Source organism: Salvelinus namaycush, chromosome 3, assembly GCF_016432855.1.
Source record: "Salvelinus namaycush isolate Seneca chromosome 3, SaNama_1.0, whole genome shotgun sequence".
NCBI classification, from domain to species: Eukaryota; Metazoa; Chordata; class Actinopteri; order Salmoniformes; family Salmonidae; genus Salvelinus; species Salvelinus namaycush.
Window position 1 is genome coordinate 24032737 of NC_052309.1, and position 19683 is coordinate 24052419.

Sequence of the window (19683 nt, forward strand, 5' to 3'; positions counted from 1 at the left end):
TTTTGTGTCCCTTCCTGCCCATTGAGGAAAGGTGTGACGGGAATGTTTTGTTTCAGAACCTACCCATAGACGAAAGGTGTGACGAGGATGTTTTGTTTTCCTACCCATAGAGGAAAGGTGTGATGGGGATGTTTTTTGTCAGTACCGACCCTACCTACCCATAGAGGAAAGGTGTGACGGGGATGTTTTGTGTCAGTACCTGCCCATAGAAGGAAGGTGTGATGGGGATGTTTTGTGTCAGTACCTATCCTACCTACCCATAGAGGAAAGGTGTTTCAGAAATGTTTTGTTTCAGAGCCTACCCATAGAGGAACGGTGTGACTAGGATGTTTTGTGTCATCACCTTCCCATGGAGGAAAGGTGTGACTGAGATGTTGTGTGTCAGTACCTACCGTTGAAGGAAAGGTGTGATGGGGATGTTTTGTGTCCCTACCTACCCGTAGAGGAAAGGTGTGACAGGGATGTTTTGTGTCAGTACCTACCCGTAGAGGAAAGGTGTGATGGGGATGTTTTGTGTCACCACCTACCCATAGAGGAAAGGTGTGATGGGGATATTTTGTGTCATTACCTACCCATAGAGGAAAGGTGTGATGGGGATGCTTTGTGGCAGTACCTACCCGTAGAAGAATGGTGTGAATAGGATGTTTTATGTCAGAACCTACCCATAGAGGAAAGATGTGATCGGGATGTTTTGTGTCAGTACCTACTCATAGAAGAAAGGAACTCCAGAAGAAAAAGATATTCAAACAATATACACATGTTCAGGGATGTGAAATATTTACTCTTTCTCTCTCTCGCTACTCTCTCTTGCTCTCTTTTTCACTCTCTCACACTCCCTCCATCCACCCCCCCCCCCCCCCCCCCTCTCTCTCTCTCTCACTTCCCTTTTTATGCATGGCCAGTGGACTGCCTGGACCCTCAGTGTTCTGGCCATGGTGTTTGTGTGAAGGGGGAGTGCCTGTGTTCACCGGGGTGGGGAGGCCCAGACTGTGAGAGTCCCCTGCCAGCATGCCAGGAGCAGTGTTCAGGCCATGGGAACTACCTGCCAGATTCTGGCACCTGTACCTGTGATTCTAGCTGGACAGGCTCCGACTGCTCCACCGGTGAGTACAAGAACCATGACTTACACTACCGTTCAAAAGTTTATGGTCACTTAGAAATGTCCTTGTTTTTGAAAGAAAAGCTCATTTTTTGTCCATTAAAATAACATCAAATTGATCAGAAATACAGTGTAGACATAGTTTATGTTGTAAAAGACTATTGTAGCTGGAAACGGCAGATTTTTAATGGAATATCTACATACGCGTACTGAGGCCCATTATCAGCAACCATCACTCTTGTGTTCCAATGGCACTTTTTGTTAGCTAATCCAAGTTTATCATTTTAAAGGGCTAATTGATCATTAGAAAACCCTTTTGCAATTATGTTAGCACAGCTGAAAACTGTTGTCTTGATTAAAGAAGCAATAAAACTGTCCTTCTTTAGACTAGTTGAGTATCTGGAGCATCAGCATTTGTGGGTTCGATTACAGGCACAAAATGGCCAGAAACAAATAACTTTCTTCTGAAACTCGTCAGTCTAGTCTTGTTCTGAGAAATGAAGGCTATTCCATGCGAGAAATTGCCAAGAAACTGAAGATCTCGTACAACGCTGTTTACTACTCCCTTCATAGAACAGCGCAAACTGTCTCTAACCAGAATAGAAAAAGGAGTGGGAGACCCCGGTGCACAACTGAGCAAGAGGACAGGAGTGATGGAACACAGGAGTGATGGTTGTTGATAATGGGCCTCTGCCTATGTAGATATTCCATTAAAAATCATCCGTTTCCAGCTACAATAGTAATTTACAACATTAACAATGTCTACACTTTATTTCTGATCAATTTGATGTTATTTTAATGAACAAAAAAATTTGCTTTTCTTTCAAAAACATGAACATTTCTAAGTGACCCCAAACTTTTGAATGGTAGTGTACACACAACTTACGTACATGCAGAGCCATATATAGGGATGAATATATAGAAATGTCTCTATCGATATACTGTGAGGTTATTCCTACATACAGATACACACACTTGAATACAGTGCTTTCAGACTCTAACTGCACATAAACAATTCACATCCTTAGAAAGGACTGTAGTGACTTGTGAACGGAGTTGGAAAGTCCATTCCCAGACTCTTAGAGGGGAGCCTTTGGAGATTAATCACATCCTTAACCTCCCATAAAAGGTTTAAATGTAGTCAAGCCGCTACTGTTGGTTTCTGTCTGGCTGTGATTTAGATTACGTTTTCTGTACATGACGCTAACTTTTGGTCTTACCTTTGGCCAGGGTCTGTGTTACTCAGTCAATGTGTTTTTCTGCTTGTAATCTGCCAGTTCCTAGCAGAAGCAGAACTTCACACACCCAGCAGTCTATCAGACAACTGAGCAATCATTTCTCTGACATGCTGTGTGTAAATTGGACTACGCACCATGGCTGCCATCTAAGCCACTTCTTGTTTCTTTATCAATACTTGCATATCTTTTGGTGGGAGTCATGAAATTGATGCATTCTAATGCTAGTTTATAAATTATTCCTTTTTTAATATGCCTCCTCCAGGGAACAATAATGCCATGGTTAGGATTCATCCCGAGATATGCTCATTTGTACAATTTTTATCTGTTATTTTTAGCATAGTGTTGGTGTTATCTGTTCATCAGATTTTCGTATTTGAATTTAGGTCACCTTTCTGGCTGTTTATACAGAACAAATTAAAGTTATCTTCACTGCACTCACTTGTTAGTACACTGCGACACTTGAAAAAGTAGAAAATGTCTATGCATTTAATTTCAGTCTGTCTCTTGTTGAATTCGTGGCAAACAGCTGTCTCTTACTGAAATGTTTAATTAATTTGTTTGAGTCAGAGGACATTGATAATGAGGGTTGCCACCAATGACTATGGTTCTTACTGATAAGCAAACAGCGTTGACACAGTGGTTGTAGGAACATCTCAGAGAAGCTGTGTGAAGAAAATCACATGATTTCACATGAAATTTCACATGTGAAAGCATGTGTTTTTGGAATACTTCACGTGATCACGTTTTCACATATGTAGTTTCATGTTATCATATTAATTTCACACAAGATCACGTGATCACATGAAAACATGTGTTTTTGGAACACTTCACATGTTCACGTGAAATCCATGCGTTTTTTTCCATAAGGGAGATGATGCTGGATATTCGTCTGTATAGTTTGTCATCTTTGTCTGAAAGTTGTTGTTTTTGTTTTGTTCAGCCAGTGCTACAGATGTAGATCTCATGTAGCAGCCAGATCACAAAGGAGATCAAATTCTTCAGTAGCCCAGGGCCAGGTTTACAGATTAGCTGCCTGCTGCTATAGCACACTAACACACACCCTACTGCTGGTGTCCCCGCTTATGGAGAGGGATGGAAACCGTGCCAACAATATTATGGAAGCATCCATCCTTTAGAATATAGGGTGCCTGTCATATACATTTTTGCTCATCTTCATATTATTAATGGTTATCTTCCTTGAGTCAAGTAGTGCTACATGCCAAGCCTTTATTAAAGTTGGGTGAAAAACCTGAGAGGTGGGCTGCATATTAAGATATTCCTCAAAAGGCAAAGTAATCCCTCATTCTTCATTATTTTTCCTATCAATTGTGTTTTCAGTGATGGCCAAAGGGGAAAACAGCTCATGTGGAGGCTATTTCACTTTCCAATGAATTGAATCTTGGAGCATTGTGGTGCCTCGGTTTCCGTAACCATGAAAGAATTGTGCATTCACTCAACCCACACTTTTTTTCCAGCCTTCCAAAGCAAAGTTCAGGTTTTCTATCCAAAAGTGAAAATTGATTTTATGTTCACTCAAGTGTATGTAGAATTACTTGTAATGTTGACTGTGTGTGACTGCACTGACAATTTCATTACTATAGAGTAGACATACTGTAACCTCACTGTAAGACAGTGAATTATATCTATCAATGTGCAGTATATGGTTTTTAAAACAGAAATATAAAGGCATTGAAGATAATGCCAACGTTCAACCGTTATTATTAAATCGTTTTAGATGGCAAACATGTTGAATTCTATTGCAAGCAGATGCATAGAGGAAATGGATTAAATGTCATATGCTTAATGGTAGAAAAATCGAGATTAATAAAATGCAAATTGAGTTGTTATGGCATGATTAAATATGATGTATATTTAAATGGGAATGCCTTTTCCATGTGTGGGGATAAGTGGCCTTTCTGCGCCAGCAGCTCTTTCTTCTCCCTGTTGATTGGCTACTTGCTGATAGGATGGACAGTACTCTCCATATTCTGCTGAAATTATTCATTGAATACCATTAAACTTCTAAAACTTTAAGCATTGAATGTATTATAACTGCACCTGCAGCACTCTACATAGAAATATTGCCTGTTCTGTATTATAACAAACATTTTCCAATTCCTATTCAAAGTTTTAAATCATGAGTATGTAGAGTAGAGATACCATTAGAATAAAAATGGTAATGGGTTTTCATTATATTCCGTTTTAAAATATTCATTTTTTTGTTATATTAGATGAACTAGCAAGACAAGATGAGTACAGAAATGAGTCTAGGATCCTGAATTAATTCATAGGAAATGGTCACGTGTATTTTGGGAGCAATGATGCAGCTGACCTTTGACATGTCCATCCGGCCAATGTGGAGGTGTACTGTCTGTTGCCAAGTGCAGTAAGACCCCTGCCGGTCTCTCTCTCTGTCCGTGTGCAGAGGTGTGTCCGGTGCCCTGCAGTGCCCACAGTGTGTGTGTGGGAGGGAAGTGCCAGTGTGAGGAGGGCTGGGAAGGGCCAGGCTGTGACCTGCAGGCCTGCCACCCCCGCTGCCAGGAACATGGCCAGTGTAAGAACGGACAGTGTGAGTGCCACCCCGGCTGGGAGGGAGAACACTGCAGCATCGGTGAGTCTCGCCCCCGCCCCCCTCGGACTAACACTACCACAGGAGGTTAATACACAGAGCATGTAACGTGACTCTAGTAGCTATTGTTCTGTTTAGAGGCATAGGGGCTGATTTACTGTACCTAGGTTTTAACATGTTGTGGCCTTGGGACTATAAGGTTCTATATGTAAAGCATAGTTCTGAGATATTGAGAATCAAAATCTCAGAAGCGTTTTGTAGTGAATTCTGATTGCATAACCCATTAAGGCCCTCAACGTAACGGTACCTAAAGTGCAGAATATCAAAATCCTGAGACATTTGTAAATCTTATTTTTTTAGGGGGTGCCATCGCAGATAGAACCTTATGGCTGAGTCCAGATTGACATTCCGTCTGTATTTGTTCTGTCTTGTGATTGGATTGCAGATAGAGCCTTATAGTGCCAAGTTCAAATGGGTTTATGCAGATAGAACTTTCTAGTTTTTAATTTTCTTCATCCAAAATGTACTTTAAAAAAAATCTAACTTCGCAGACATATGAAGAACCATCTAAAGATCAATTATATGTGATGAACAAATGTTTGACAAAAATGTCAGAGTGAACATTATAGTCCCGAGGTCGTAATGTCTTAATCTGGGTCACGCTTTACTAATGTTTGTTTTTTTGTACTAATGAAAGATGTGTGAACCACTGATTTTTGCAGATACAAATCAACGAATATGTAATCCATGTGCGTGCATATCACCACACATGTTAAATACAGTAGCAGTTTAGCAGACCATTCCCAGCCAATCATCCATCTGCTGTATAATATAGACTTGCAGTTGTCAGATGGAACCCATGAGTCCTTCTTGCCTGGTCCTTCACTCAGTCTGCTAGAAGAGAACAGATGAAACACTGGTACCAAACCTTTAGAGGGAGGGTAACATGTTACCATGTGTCTTAGAGCCACTGGCTGGGGTTCAAGTGATGTCAGTGGCCTGCCTGCCTGTCAGTTATACCATTTATCCACTTCATTGCCGTTATTTGAGAATGAAAACTCAGAGTCACAATGGAACTGTTGGTTGCCGCCAGGCAAATTTTCCATCAGCCATGCCCTCCTCCCTAGAGTGGAGGCATTTTTCTTTCTCTTGCAACTGAATAATTTGCTCACCAAGTTCGAACGCACTCAATTAATGTGGATACACCTTGATAGAACACTGCAGTTTGTCATCTGGGACTAATGGAATTGGGTTTTGCCAAGTGACTGAAAAGCACATTTTGTAAAAGAACCAGAAAACTTCAGAAATGCAAGAAAACACTCCTTTGAAATCCTTCTTCTTGCCTTTAGAGATGGGGAATTGGAGATGGGCTTTGTGTCTCTGTGGATGTGTGAATCAAACCATAAAGCTTAGCTCCTGGCACATTAATAGGCTGTAATTATCTCTTCATGTGCCCTGGTGCTAGCATATATCTTTGAGGCTCAGTAATCTAATCTCAAACACTTTTTTCTTTCTTCCTTTTATCTTCATGTGGTATATAGCGTATTACCTGGATCTCGTTGTTAAAGGTAAGATGCGCTCTCATTCTTTAGGATTGAATTGTTTCATAGCAGCAGGGGTTTTAAGAGGTATTCCTGCAGTACCACCAAAGCACATTTATTGAGATGTTAATTAATTCTAAGGAGAAAGTACAATGCCCAAAGCAATGGCAGAACATTCACTATATTCAATTTATGTAAGATAGAATATAACAAAATACACTCCCCTATGTATTTATTTGGACAGTGAAGTTAAAACTTTTAATTTGGCTCTATACTCCAGAATTTTGTGTTTGAGGTCAAATGTACAGAATGTAACCTTTTATTTGAGGGTATTTTGAGAATATCTATTTTACCGTTTAGAAATGAAAGCACTTTATGTATGTAGTCCCCCCATTTAATGATGTCATAAGTATTAGGACAAATTCACTTATAGTGTATAAATTTACTAAAACGTTTAGTATTTGGTCCCATATTGCTAGTACGCCATGACTACATCAAGCTTGTGACTACACACTTCTTTCATGCATTTGCAGTTTTGGTTGTGTTTTGCATTATGTGGTGCCAATAGAAATTAATGGTAAATAATGTGTGGTTCCTTTTTAGAGTCACTTTTATTGTAAATAAGAATATAATATGTTTCTGAACACTTCATTAATGTGGATGCTACTATGATTACGGATATTCATGAATGAATCGTGAATAATGATGAGTGAGAAAGGCATAAATATCATACCCCCCAAAAATGCTAACCTCCCTTGTTATTGGTAATAGTGAGAGGTTAGCATGTTTTGGGGGCTTGATCTTTAACCCTAGTAGTCCTGAGACACCAGCAAAAATCGGCTTTTCATTTATCTGACTTTCATTTATCTGCATGTCCAGCCCTTATATTTAGCTTCACAATGAAGTGTTTTACCATTTTCTTTTCAGGACAATTTGACATAAACAGTTGCATTCATGAGTTTTATTGACCAAAAAAAAGTCTGCCAGAGCAAAAAACGGATAAAAATGAATTGATATGAATGCTGTAAAAACAGAAATTGTTTGCTTAGTGGGAAATGAATATCCAACTAGTCAATGACAACTGTGTGGAATTTGTGGCAGCAACTATGTGAGCTTATTACAGTATTATAGACACCATGTCCTGGGATTTCCTATGATCTTCTACGTAAATTAACCCCTTACCTTCTAACAACTCTTGTTACCTTCTAACAACTCGGCACAAAGTTCTGTACCCAATCTTCAAGGAGAATAGATTTAAAAGGGCAGCATGTAGCTCTCGTAGTCGATAAACTGTATATTGCTAGCCATAGTAGGGATTGAAATAATATTTAATTTTTTTAAGTAGAAAAGCAATAAAATTAAACAATTGTTAAATAAACTACAACTACACTATAGCATTCAAGATAGGGAATGTTGTAAAATAATTATTTAACTATTTTAGAAATGGATAAGGCGGCATCTAATTTATTTATTTTTTGTCAACTGTCCCCAACCCTATACCCTAGACACCCACCTGAGCGACCCATACACTAAAGAGAAGTCCTTATCTGTTTTATGAGCTTACTGTAAGTTGCCTATATGCAGCCAAAACAGAAAAAGGAATGTGGACAAAGACCTACTGGAGCAGCACAGAGCCCTCAAGATTCTGAGCCTGCCTGGCAGGGTTGGTCCTACAAAGCCAGAGCCCCCTGATGGGAGAGCATAATATACAAGGAAATTCTCAAAGCTACTAATGAGAACCTTGACGACCTTGTATCGAGCTGGTGGGGATTCCGGTGGGGTACCCCCACCCTGGCAGTGGCTGTGCTGGCAACACTGGCTGCAGTAACCAATGGGGAGGGGGTCACACTCGGACAATCAGACAGGGGGCATATTATTGTGACCATGGTGGCAGAAATAATCAAAGGTCTGACTGCACAGAGATGCTTGGGGAAATGGTCACAACGGGGGAACAGTGTGAATGTGTTTCAAGGGAAGGGGGTGTATCTGATCTCCATCACCTAGGACTTGACAATGGTTAATCAAATCTCCCAATTTTTGCAAATTTTGGTCAATGTTGCATGCTTTCTCAAACACTTGTAACTGTATATGCATTCGTAAATCAAGTCTTGAGTTGGGCTAGGAGATAAGGATGTTAGGAACAATATAGGATGAATCACAATGATTGTTTGCTAAAATAATAATTGCTTGACTAAAATGTAATGCAATGGCAATCCTGGTTATAGGTAATAATCTTTTGCATGAACTGTCAACATTATTACACATATTAATTGTTAATGATGGAAATTAAGATACGGCAGATTTTTTGAATATATATCGTTTTTTGATAGCTATATATAAAGCAAATTGAGGTGAGAGCATTGGAAATGCTTTAAGCGGTTCATCTGCTTCTGTTCTGTGGGTGGCACTGTGTGCTCTTTTCGAAGGATGGGCCCTGGCCTCTCAGGGGGCCTAGGGATCCGGGGGGACGGCGGTGGCCTGCCGGTCACTTAGATGACAACCCAACTTGGGATGGGGAGGGGCTTTAGCAGGTGGAATAGTGGAGAAGAACAATTGGAGGGCTACTTAGTAGCAATGCTACACCAGAAGTACATGATACACCAGAAGTACATTCATTTCCAATGGAAGGCTGCGTTTGCCTTGCAGCATTGCGTTGCAGAGGCAGTTGCAGTACGTTCTGTGTGGTGCATATGTTGGATTTATCGAACTTATGCATCAAATTGTATGCGTAGACTTGACAGAAAGTAGCAAAATGTGAATGTTGAATTTTTGTTGCACACATATCCAGTAAAAAAATGTGGGATAACATAATAAAAACAGTTTGACTGGAGAATTTCTTTTTTTTTAAGTATTTATTTATTTACCAAGTATATTATTTATTCGATGACATCCACAAATTAATTGTGAGAGCCTATAATATAATTTCCCTCCAAAATGCAGTTTTGGAGCAAAATGCAATAATAAATAGTCAAGATAGCAGAGTAGGCTCTTTCAACAATGAGACCAACGTTGAGGAAGGTGGTCTTGATCGCGCTGTTGGGCCGGGACCAGCCCCGCCGAAAGCGCAGGTCTGTGTGGGTCCAGAGATGGTTCGAGTCCCGAAAGCAGGCAGGGGAGTTCCACCGTCTCATTCAAGAGCTTCGACTGTTTGGAGAGGAATTCCGAAGTTACTTTCGTCTGGACTGAAGCCAGTTCGAGCACCTGCTCCAGATGGTTGGAGCCAGGATCGCCCGGATGGATACCAACTACCGGGAGTCCATCAGCCCAGTTGAACGCCTGGCGATTTGCCTCCGGTAAGCTACCTTCTAGTACATTTTTAAAGCCTTTGATACCATAATTGACTGATATTTGATACATTTTTTTATGTGCAACCTAGCTAGCTAAATGGCTCTGTAGTTAATAGTCCCTATTTGAAATCCGATGTACTTTTACAGAATGTTCATTAGAACTATAACTTTTCCCAAAGTTGGTTTATAATCCTTTTTTAATTATGCAATGTTACCAAATGAAAAGAAAGTTGAGGTGCCTTCTGCCCTAATGAAGGTAGGCTAGTCTTCTCCAAGACCCATTGTTGTTCAAGACAGTTACAGTCATTCATTACATTCTTGTTGGACTCACATACACTCTTAGAAAAAAAGGTTCCAAAAGTGTCCTTCTGCTTTCCCCATATGATAACCCTTTTTGGTTCCAGGTATAACCCTTTGGGGAAAAGGTTATACATGGAATCCAATAGAGTTGTACTTGGAACCAAAAGAGTTCTACCTGGAACCAAAAAGGGTTCTTCAAAGGGTTCTCCTATGGGGACAGCCGGAGAACCCTTTTAAGTAGATAGTACCATTCTTTCTAAGAGTAGAGTTGGCCTGGGCTACAGTTTATTGATAAAGTCATAGACTGAATTGTACTGTTTCAATGTATTGTTAATGATGGTTGATGAGTTTTACAATATAATTAGTAGAGCATAATAAACAGTAATGAGGTAGCTATATGAGTAGATATAATATGTGGGTGGAATTGAAGTTACACACAATATTGATAATTATTTTATAATTATATTTCAGATTCTTGGTGACAGGGGACACCTACAGGACCATCGGATTCAGCTTCCGAGTTGGACGGTCCACGGTGGCAGGCATTGTCCCCTCTGTGGCACAAGCCATTTGGGACTGTCTGGTTGGTGAATACATGCCAGTCCCCAAGGAGGAAGACTGGAGGGCCATCATTGCCGAGTTCCCGGAGAGGTGGAATTTCCCCAACTGTCTTGGCTCCATTGACGGGAAACATATAGTAATCCAGGCTCCACCATGCTCGTGTTCACAATTCTCCAACTACAAGCGTACATATTCATTTGTACTCTTGGCTGTAGTAGATGCCATCTATTGTTTCCGTGTTGTCGATGTTGGTGCTTAGGGCAAGGGAAGTGATGGCGGACCTTCTGGGATTCTGCCTTCGGCCAGGCACTTCAGGATGGCACCCTGGAGATTCCACCACCTGCATCACTCCCTGGGGCTGAAGACCTGGGACCTGTTCCCCACGTCTTCGTCGGTGACGAGGCCTTCCCTTTGAGACCCAACCTTATGAGGCCCTACGCTGGACGCCAGCTGCCATTGCCAAAGCCTGTAAGGATCTTTAACAAACGACTGTCCAGGGCAAGTTTAGTTGTTGAATGCGTCTTTGGGATTCTGGCAGCCCGGTGGAGAATGTATCGGAGAGTGCTTGGTCTCAGCCCCTCAAATGTCGATGCCTGCGTGAAGGCCACATGTGTTCTCCACAACTACTTGCGGAGGTCATTCCAGGAGCCGCTCCGGGTGGAGATGGGCACGCCAAATGGTCACCTACCTGATGTCACCAGGGCAGGTGCCAACAACGCCCCCAGACAGGCACTCCAGGTGAGGGAGAAGCTGACCACCTACTTCTCATCGCCAGCAGGTGAAGTCCCATGTCAGCAGCGTGGAGTGAAACAGCTCTTTTAAGAGCCTCCTAACACCAAGGTTATTTTAAGAACCATCCACCATTATCCATAAAATAGCATTTTTTCCCCAGATTATTTTATGTATCGTTGTCTCTCTTCATTTGGAAGTTATATTTAAGTGAAATTTGGGAGTAAAGACCACACCTTTACCCCTTCCCTCTCCCATTAACATCAGTATTATACACACCTGGCATGGTACATCAGGTGAGCATGAGCACTAATTAAAGTTATACGACATACAGTTAGTATGATAACAAAGGGAAAGGGTAACCTAGGGTCCATACAAATAGTACAGTTTACTGCCATGTTCACTGGTCTGACAAAATACAGGTGGGAAAAAAACTAATTAGGAAGAGAATGTTTTTACTTTCATCTTGTTTTAGATCTGCAAAGGTATAGGGAAGAAATAAGCAGATTAAGTCTAAATGAGATATTAATAAACAAATGAAACAACTGACTATGAAAACATTATAATTTAATAAGTATTCAAGTACAGGAAAGAACATGACAGGTGTGTGTGTTGTAAAAATGTTAAAAATATATATATATTGAAAGAGGTGTGTGTGTGTGTGTGTGTGTGTGTGTGTGTGTGTGTGTGTGTGTGTGTGTGTGTGTGTGTGTGTGTGTGTGTGTGTGTGTGTGTGTGTGTGTTTGTGTACCTGCGTGTAAAAATAATGAATGAATGTGTAACCTGTAATCTGTAAGAGAACAACAAGAGCATGTATTTTTGGCACAACTGCAGACAGATACAGGGACTACTCATAAAGCCTAGACGTAGTAGGGGAACTTCAGACATGGCCATAAAGAGAGAGAGGGCAGGGCACTGGAGATCTGAGGTACAGAGAGGAGTGAAGGAGAGGTGTGTGTGTCTCTCTGTCTCTGAAAAAAAAGAAAATAATGTGTAGCCATAACTCAGCTAAACAAACAAATGGCCCCTGGACGTCATGGACCAGTCGATGGAACATAACTTCACAAAAAGTTTCAACACCCTGGTTTTCAAGTGGTTTTAAATTAAATAAATATGTTCACCTTTAGTCTTGTAAGAGACCAACAAGAGCATCTGTGAATTCTCTGGTGTATGAGTTTCAATTCTGTCAATTCAGAAATCTGACTGAATGTAAATGGAACTGACGTGTGTGAAAATAAAGGTAGAATGAGGGAGGCCAAAACAACACCCAGACAACTCCCCTTCCTGTCCTTCCTGTCCTCTTCCTGTCCTTCCTCTCCTCTTCCTGTCCTTCCTGTCCTTCCTGTCCTTCCTGTCCTCTTCCTGTCCTTCCTGTCCTCTTCCTGTCCTTCCTCTCCTCTCCCTGTCCTTCCTGTCCTTCCTCTCCTCTTCCTGTCCTTCCTGTCCTTCCTCTCCTCTTCCTGTCCTTCCTGTCCTTCCTCTCCTCTTCCTGTCCTTCCTGTCCTTCCTCTCCTCTTCCTGTCCTTCCTGTGAGCCGGTCGGCTAAATTGACTCCATCTCTGGAAGGGAAGAGAAAAACAACACATACAAGCTTAACATAATAGAACACCATAAAAGGTGAGATTTATGTTTACTAAATACTGCTTGTATAGTGTAGTTAGTGGCATAAATATTGGAACAATGTGGTAAAGTTGGTAATTCCTGCTGTTTACTCATGGAATTTGTATTTCAGATCAAAAGATGAATATGGCAGTCAAATATTTAGACAGCAAACTGTTGTTTTAGGATATTTTCTAACCCAGAAACAACAGCTATACATTTGCCTCATATTAATCCTTTGATCTGAAATACCAATTAGCCTACATGAGTATACTGTAAAAATGACCTACTTTACTTCACTGTCGCAACACTTATGACACTACCTGTGATATGGAGAGAAAAAAACGTACCATTGAACTCGGCTTTGAAAAGCAGCTGATACATTTTAACCTTGACTGCTGCTTTTCTTTGCTGAGGCAGCCTCTTCAGTGTTGGCACCAGGCTCATGGCAAAGAGGGTCTCTTCATCCTCCTTCCTGTGAGCATCAGGTTGGGCTGCATTCCTCTCGACGGCTTGGAGGAGCCTCTGCTGAAATGAGTTGAGTGGATCTGGGGGCTGGTACCTCCGATGACGCCTGGTGTGATGTTGTTCCTCTTCGTTTCTCTCTCTGTTTCTCTCCTCGTTTGTCTCCACGGCCACATCCTGTTCAGCGAGGTCCTCAGTGGTCACTTCCGTGAGGTTCATAATAATCTCAGGTGGTCCTAGATCCAGAGGTACTTCCTCCATTTCGTCATCTTCCATGGCTGCACCGGTGGTGGTCATACTTGTGGATGATGTAGACGTTGTAGAGGGTCTCGCTGAACCGGTGGTGGTCGCAATAGTACAAAGACATAGAGGGTCTCGCTGCACCAGTGGAGGCAATGGTCGCACTTGTAGATGACGTTGAGGGTCTTGATGCACCTGTGGCGACAACACTTGTGGATGACGTAGTGGAGGGTCTGGCTGTAAAATTGCCATTTGTTGCCCTAGGCACAATAAATGGATCCAGAAAAGAAAGATTGTGGCAGAGGCCTGAAGCTGCTGACCCAGACCTCTTCTTCTCTTTCTCTGCCCTTCTCTCTCTCTGATACCTGTCCCTGAGTCCTCTCTACTTCCTCCTACAGTCTCCTTCTACATAGGCATGAACATGATAAGCCAAACCATTACCTAGCATAACTATAGTTATTAGATAGCTATCATGGACATGTCACCTACTGTACACACAGACACACACGGTTATTTGACCAAATTATCAGGGGTACAGTAGTATCTACCATTTCTATTACTATTTATCTGACATACACACTCACACTCTTTCAAACATGATTATTTGGGCAAGTTATCAGGGGTAGTAATTAGCATAATTTATATTACAATTTTTTTCACACACGCACACACACACACACAGCTCATTGGCTAGGTTAGCTAGCTAACTATGATGAAACTGGCTCTCATGATGATTGCCACAGGAAAGGAAGACCCAGAGTTACCTCTCCTGCAGAGGATAAGTTCATTAGAGTTACCAGTCTCATACACATCACAACATCAACTGTTCAGAGGAGACTGCATGAATCAGGCCTTGATGGTCAAATTGCTGCATAGAAACCATTACTATAGGACACCAATAAGAAGAAGAGACTTGCTTGGGCCAAGAAACATGAGCAATGGACATTAGACTGGTGGAAATCTGTCTTTGGCCTGATGAGTCCAAATTTTAGATTTTTGGTTCCAATCTCTGTGTCTTTGTGAGATGCAGAGTAGGTGAACAGATGATCTCTGCATGTGTGGTTCCCACTGTGAAGCATGGAGGAGGAGGTGTGATGGTGTGGGGGTGCATTGCTAGTGACACTGTCTGTGATTTATTTAGAATGGCTACCACAGCATTCTTCATCGATACACCATCCTATCTGGTTTGCGCTTAGTGGGACTATCATTTGTTTTTCAATAGGACAATGACCCAACACACCTCCAGGGTGTGTAAGGGCTATTTGACCAAGAAGGAGAGTGATGGAGTGCTGCATCAGATGACCTGGCCTCCACAATCACCCGACCTCAACCCAATTGAGATGGTTTGGGATGAGTTGGACCGCAGAGTGAAGGAAAAGCGGCCAACAAGTGCTCAGAATATGTGGGAACTCCTTCAAGACTGTTAGAAAAGCATTCCAGGTGAAGCTGGCTGAGAGAATGCCAAGAGTGTGCAAAGCTGTCATCAAGGCAAAAGGTGGCTACTTTGAAGAATCTCAAATATAAAATATTTTGGTTACTACATGATTCCATATGTGTTATTTATTCTACAACATAGAAAATAGTACAAATAAAGAAAAACCCTTGAATGAGTAGATGTGTCCAAACTGTTGACTAGTACGCTATATTATGTCAATAGATTTGAAACGTGTATCTCATTATGGTAATTGGTGAAAAAAGTATAACCAGTTTGTAATGGTTTAGCAGATAATAAGAAAAGATTAACAATATTTACCTGGCTTAAAGAGAAGGAATATAATATCTATTGTTTACAGGAAACTCATTCAACAATTTTAGATGAAGTTGTGTGGGAAAAGGACTGGGGGAGGGGCGAAATATGCTTCTCCCATGGGCAAAGAAACTCAAAAGGGGTGATGATATTAATTAACAGTAATTTTGATCCGAATGTGCAAATTTTCCAAACAGATCTGCAAGGTAGATGGATGATATTAAATATGTTATTGGATATGGCTCATTAGCCTTTACTGACCAATAATGATGATCCACATTTCTTTGAAAATACATATACTAAATTATCAGTATCAACTATCACCCTCATGCTCTTAAGGAAATCACGAATGTCATGGATATATTGTAACTAGTGGATATATGGAGGCTTAAATATCCTGACCTAGTGAGATATACATGACGGAGGCTCAATCAAGCTAGTCGTCTTGACTACTTTCTTATGGCATTCTCGTTGGCACCAAAAGGTTTAAAAAGTGTTGACAGGTGACAGAATGCAGTCGTACCATCAGATAATTGGCATATACATTACTCTAACTGAATTTAATCAAAGCCTATTGGATGATAACTTGTTTTTAACTAGGACAGAGGAATTTATAATTGCATTTTTCCGACATAACATAGGTACAGCAGATCCCCTTACTTACCCTTGCTCAGTTATTCTGAGCCTCTAAGGTACAGTTTTATTGCTATCTATCTGTTCTATCAGACCTTCTATTTCCTTTGTTAATATGGATTATTTGAACCTAAATTGCTTTTGTTTTAGAGCTGAGTACTAAATTGCATGGCCTCTAAAGGCACATTAAAAGAGATTCTTAGAAGAAAAACAAAAAAAATGGAGGAACTTATTCAAGAAAGATCAAGTGTAATATATTATAAAAATAAACCAAGCTAGATGAAATATGGGGGAAAATGCACCAAATTATTTTTAAATCTTCAACATAGAAATGCTACCAAAAATAATTTACTGAAACTTGTTACAAATGATAGTCACCCATGATTCACCAAATTATATTTTGAAAGAGGAAGCAAAGTACTTTAAGCATATGTTTTTGTTTCAGTGTCCTCCATCTCCTCTAACCGAAACTAATTGTATGGATTTTTAAAAATTAATAATGTAAAATGAACAGCTGTACAGAAAGACTCATGTGAAGGCGAAATTACAGAGGAGGTATTTCTTGATTCAATTAAAGCCTTTAAGTCCGGGAAAATTCCAGGGCTGGATGGCATACCAGTTACGATATACCAAACCTTTTTAGATATACTCAGAGGACCGTTATTAGCATGTTTTATCCACTCCTATGAAAATGGTAGATTATCGGACACTCAACAAGAAGGTCTGATTTCATTATTACTGAAACAGGACATTGGTAAATATTGGAGGCCCCTTACACTTCAGTGTTGTGATGCAAAAATTCTAGCAAGATGTATAGTGCATAGAATTAAAAAGGTACAGTATTGTCGGATATTATTCATTCTAATCAGACAGGTTTTTTACATGGACAATACTTTGGAGATAATATAAGACAAGTACTGGAAACAATAGAACACTATGAAAAATCTGAAGCCAGGCCTGCTATTCATACAGTAGCTGACTTTGAAAAGGCTTTTGATAAAGTACGACTGGAGTTTATATATAAATGCCTGGAACATTTGGAGAATCTCTTATAAAATGGGTTAAAGTCATGTATAGTAACCCTACTGTAGGTGTAAAATATGAAATAATTGCTAGAGGAGTAAAACAAGGTTGTACACTTTCGGCATATCTATTTATTATGGCCATCGAAATGTTATCTATTAAAATCAGATCCAACAATAATATCAAGGGGTCCAACAATAATATCAAGGGGTCCAACAATAATATCAAAGGGTTTAGAAATCCAGGGCTTAAAAACAAAGGTGTCATTGTACGCTGATGATTCATGTTTTATTTTAAATCCACAATTTAGATCCCTCCACAGTCTCATAAAATATCTAGATACTTTTTCTAACCTCTCTGGATTACAACCAAATTATGATAAATGTACTATATTGCGTATTGGATCACAAAAAAATACAACTTTTACATTACCGTGTAGTTTACCAATAAAATGGACTGGTGGTGATGTGGGCATACTCGGTATACATATCCCAAAATTAATAAATTATCTCACTCCAAAACATTTTTATAGAAAGTTAGCAAAAATAGATAAGATCTTGCTACCATGGAAAGGAAAATGCCTGTCTATTTGTGGAAAAATATCCCCTGATTAACTCTTTAATCATATCCCAGTTTACCTATTTGCTTATGGTCTTGCCTACACCTAGCGAACAGTCATTACATTTATATGAGAAAAAATATTCCATTTTATTTGGAACGGCAAGCCGGACAAAATTAAACGGGCCTATTTATAAAATGAATATGAATTCGGAGGGCAGAAATTATTAGATATTACAGATTTAGACCTTTCACTAAAGGCTTCAAAACAATGCCAGATTCGAACCAATAGAATGTTATATATATGGGGGATACAACCTTCCCAGCTCTGTAGATTTTGCTGCAAAGAAACAGAATCATTAGATAATTTGTTTTGGTACTGTCCATTATGTAGCTTGTTGTTAGTCACAGGTCCAGGAATGGCTGAAGAATTGCAACATTTATCTGGAGCTAACTCTTCAGATAGAACTACTGGGTGATCTGAAAAGTCATAGTCAATCGATCAATAATATAATAATACTTTTAGCAAAAAAATGTTTTATTTATTTACAATCTGTAGAAATTATGAGAATAGAAAGGTTCAGAACTTTTGTGAATCATCACAGCACAGTTGAAAACTATATGGCTATATATATATAGAAATCCAATATGGATGGTGTTAAGAGATAGATGGGAGGGTTTGATAGGAGCTGAAAGTTGGGAATAATAATAGCTAATAATAACAAGATAACTAATGTAAAACATACATTGTCTGTAAAACATATATAGGTTCAGAACTTTTGTGAAAGAAATAGATGGGAGGTTGAGGTTAGAGGAAGGACATGAGTAAAAACAAACAAAATATAACTATTGTAAAATAGACTGTGCCCATAAAATGTATATAATATGTATAAGCTGGAAGTAGAAGCCTAAGCGTTGTTGTTCACTAATTTGGAAGTGATGCAGACAATTACATTGATGGAAGCTACAATCTATCGGCAAAATTTAAGCTGATCTACCCCCCCCCCCCCCCCCCCCCCAAAAAAAAAGACTTGTGAGAGTCTCAGCTTTTCATAGATATATTTTTAAAGTTTGAATCTCAAACCATTCTGAAAAGACAGCCCAGGTCCCTTCGGGATCCTCCCTTGTCTCACACACCACCCTAGCTTAGCCCCCGTTAATCACACAGACTAATGGTTGGTACCAACGTATGCAGAATAAATATTAAAATCTAATGGTATAACCAGAAGTCTGTAGTTTAAACACACAATGTTTAAAAGGGGTTAGAAGTTCAAAATCACACCAGCACAACGGTGGGACTCACTGGGTTAAGGATCTACAACTTTCTAACTCATCATTAATCACGATTCATTCATGATTATCCGTAATCATGGTATGTAGTGTTCAGAAACACGTCTAATCTTATTTACAATAAAGTGACTCCAAAATGACACCACACGTTATTTACTATTTATTTTTATTGAGCACTACATAATATGAAACACAATCAAAACAAACTGCAAATGCATGCAAAAAGTTTGTAGAGTCACCCGCTTAAGTCACAAGTTAATTTGTCCAAATACTTGACACCTTCAAATTGAGGGACTGAATACGTAAAGTGCATGTATTTCTAAACGATAAAACAGATATTTATGAAAATACCCTCAAATAAAAGGTGACATTCTGTACATTCTCAAATCCAAAATTCCGGAGAGTAGAGCCAAATTAAAAGTTTTAGCTTCACTGTCAAAATAAATACGTAGGGGAGTGTATGTAGCAAATGTTCTCGAATGGCCAGACATCTGGATTTTATGTAAATTAAAAGAGAGCAGCATCTGTCCCCATCTCCTTAATCATGAGGAATGACCCGTTGTTTCTGGCAGTGTTCTGATACACAGACTGTCTGTCTTCTCTCCCTTTCTCCATCCAGACGGCTGTCCAGGCCTGTGCAATGGCCACGGTCGCTGCACCCTGGAACAGAGCGGGTGGCACTGTGTGTGCCAGGCGGGCTGGAGCGGCATGGGATGCAATGTCGTCATGGAGACAGAGTGTGATGACAACACTGACAACGACAGAGGTAAGGTCCCTGTGGATGGTGGCCTGTCTGTGACTCAA

The 19683-nt window shown here is 40.1% G+C and overlaps 1 protein-coding gene across 1 annotated transcript in view; it reads left to right on the forward strand.

The window, feature by feature from the left end:
• The window catches only part of LOC120044278 (teneurin-1-like), a 194799-nt gene that overhangs the window by 103694 nt on the left and 71422 nt on the right, over nt 1-19683 (forward strand). Inside the window, exons 10-13 of the mRNA XM_038988885.1 lie at nt 903-1103; nt 4763-4948; nt 6448-6474; nt 19499-19645. Coding sequence (XP_038844813.1) covers nt 903-1103; nt 4763-4948; nt 6448-6474; nt 19499-19645 — 561 coding nt within the window. The remainder of the gene's footprint in view (nt 1-902; nt 1104-4762; nt 4949-6447; nt 6475-19498; nt 19646-19683) is intronic.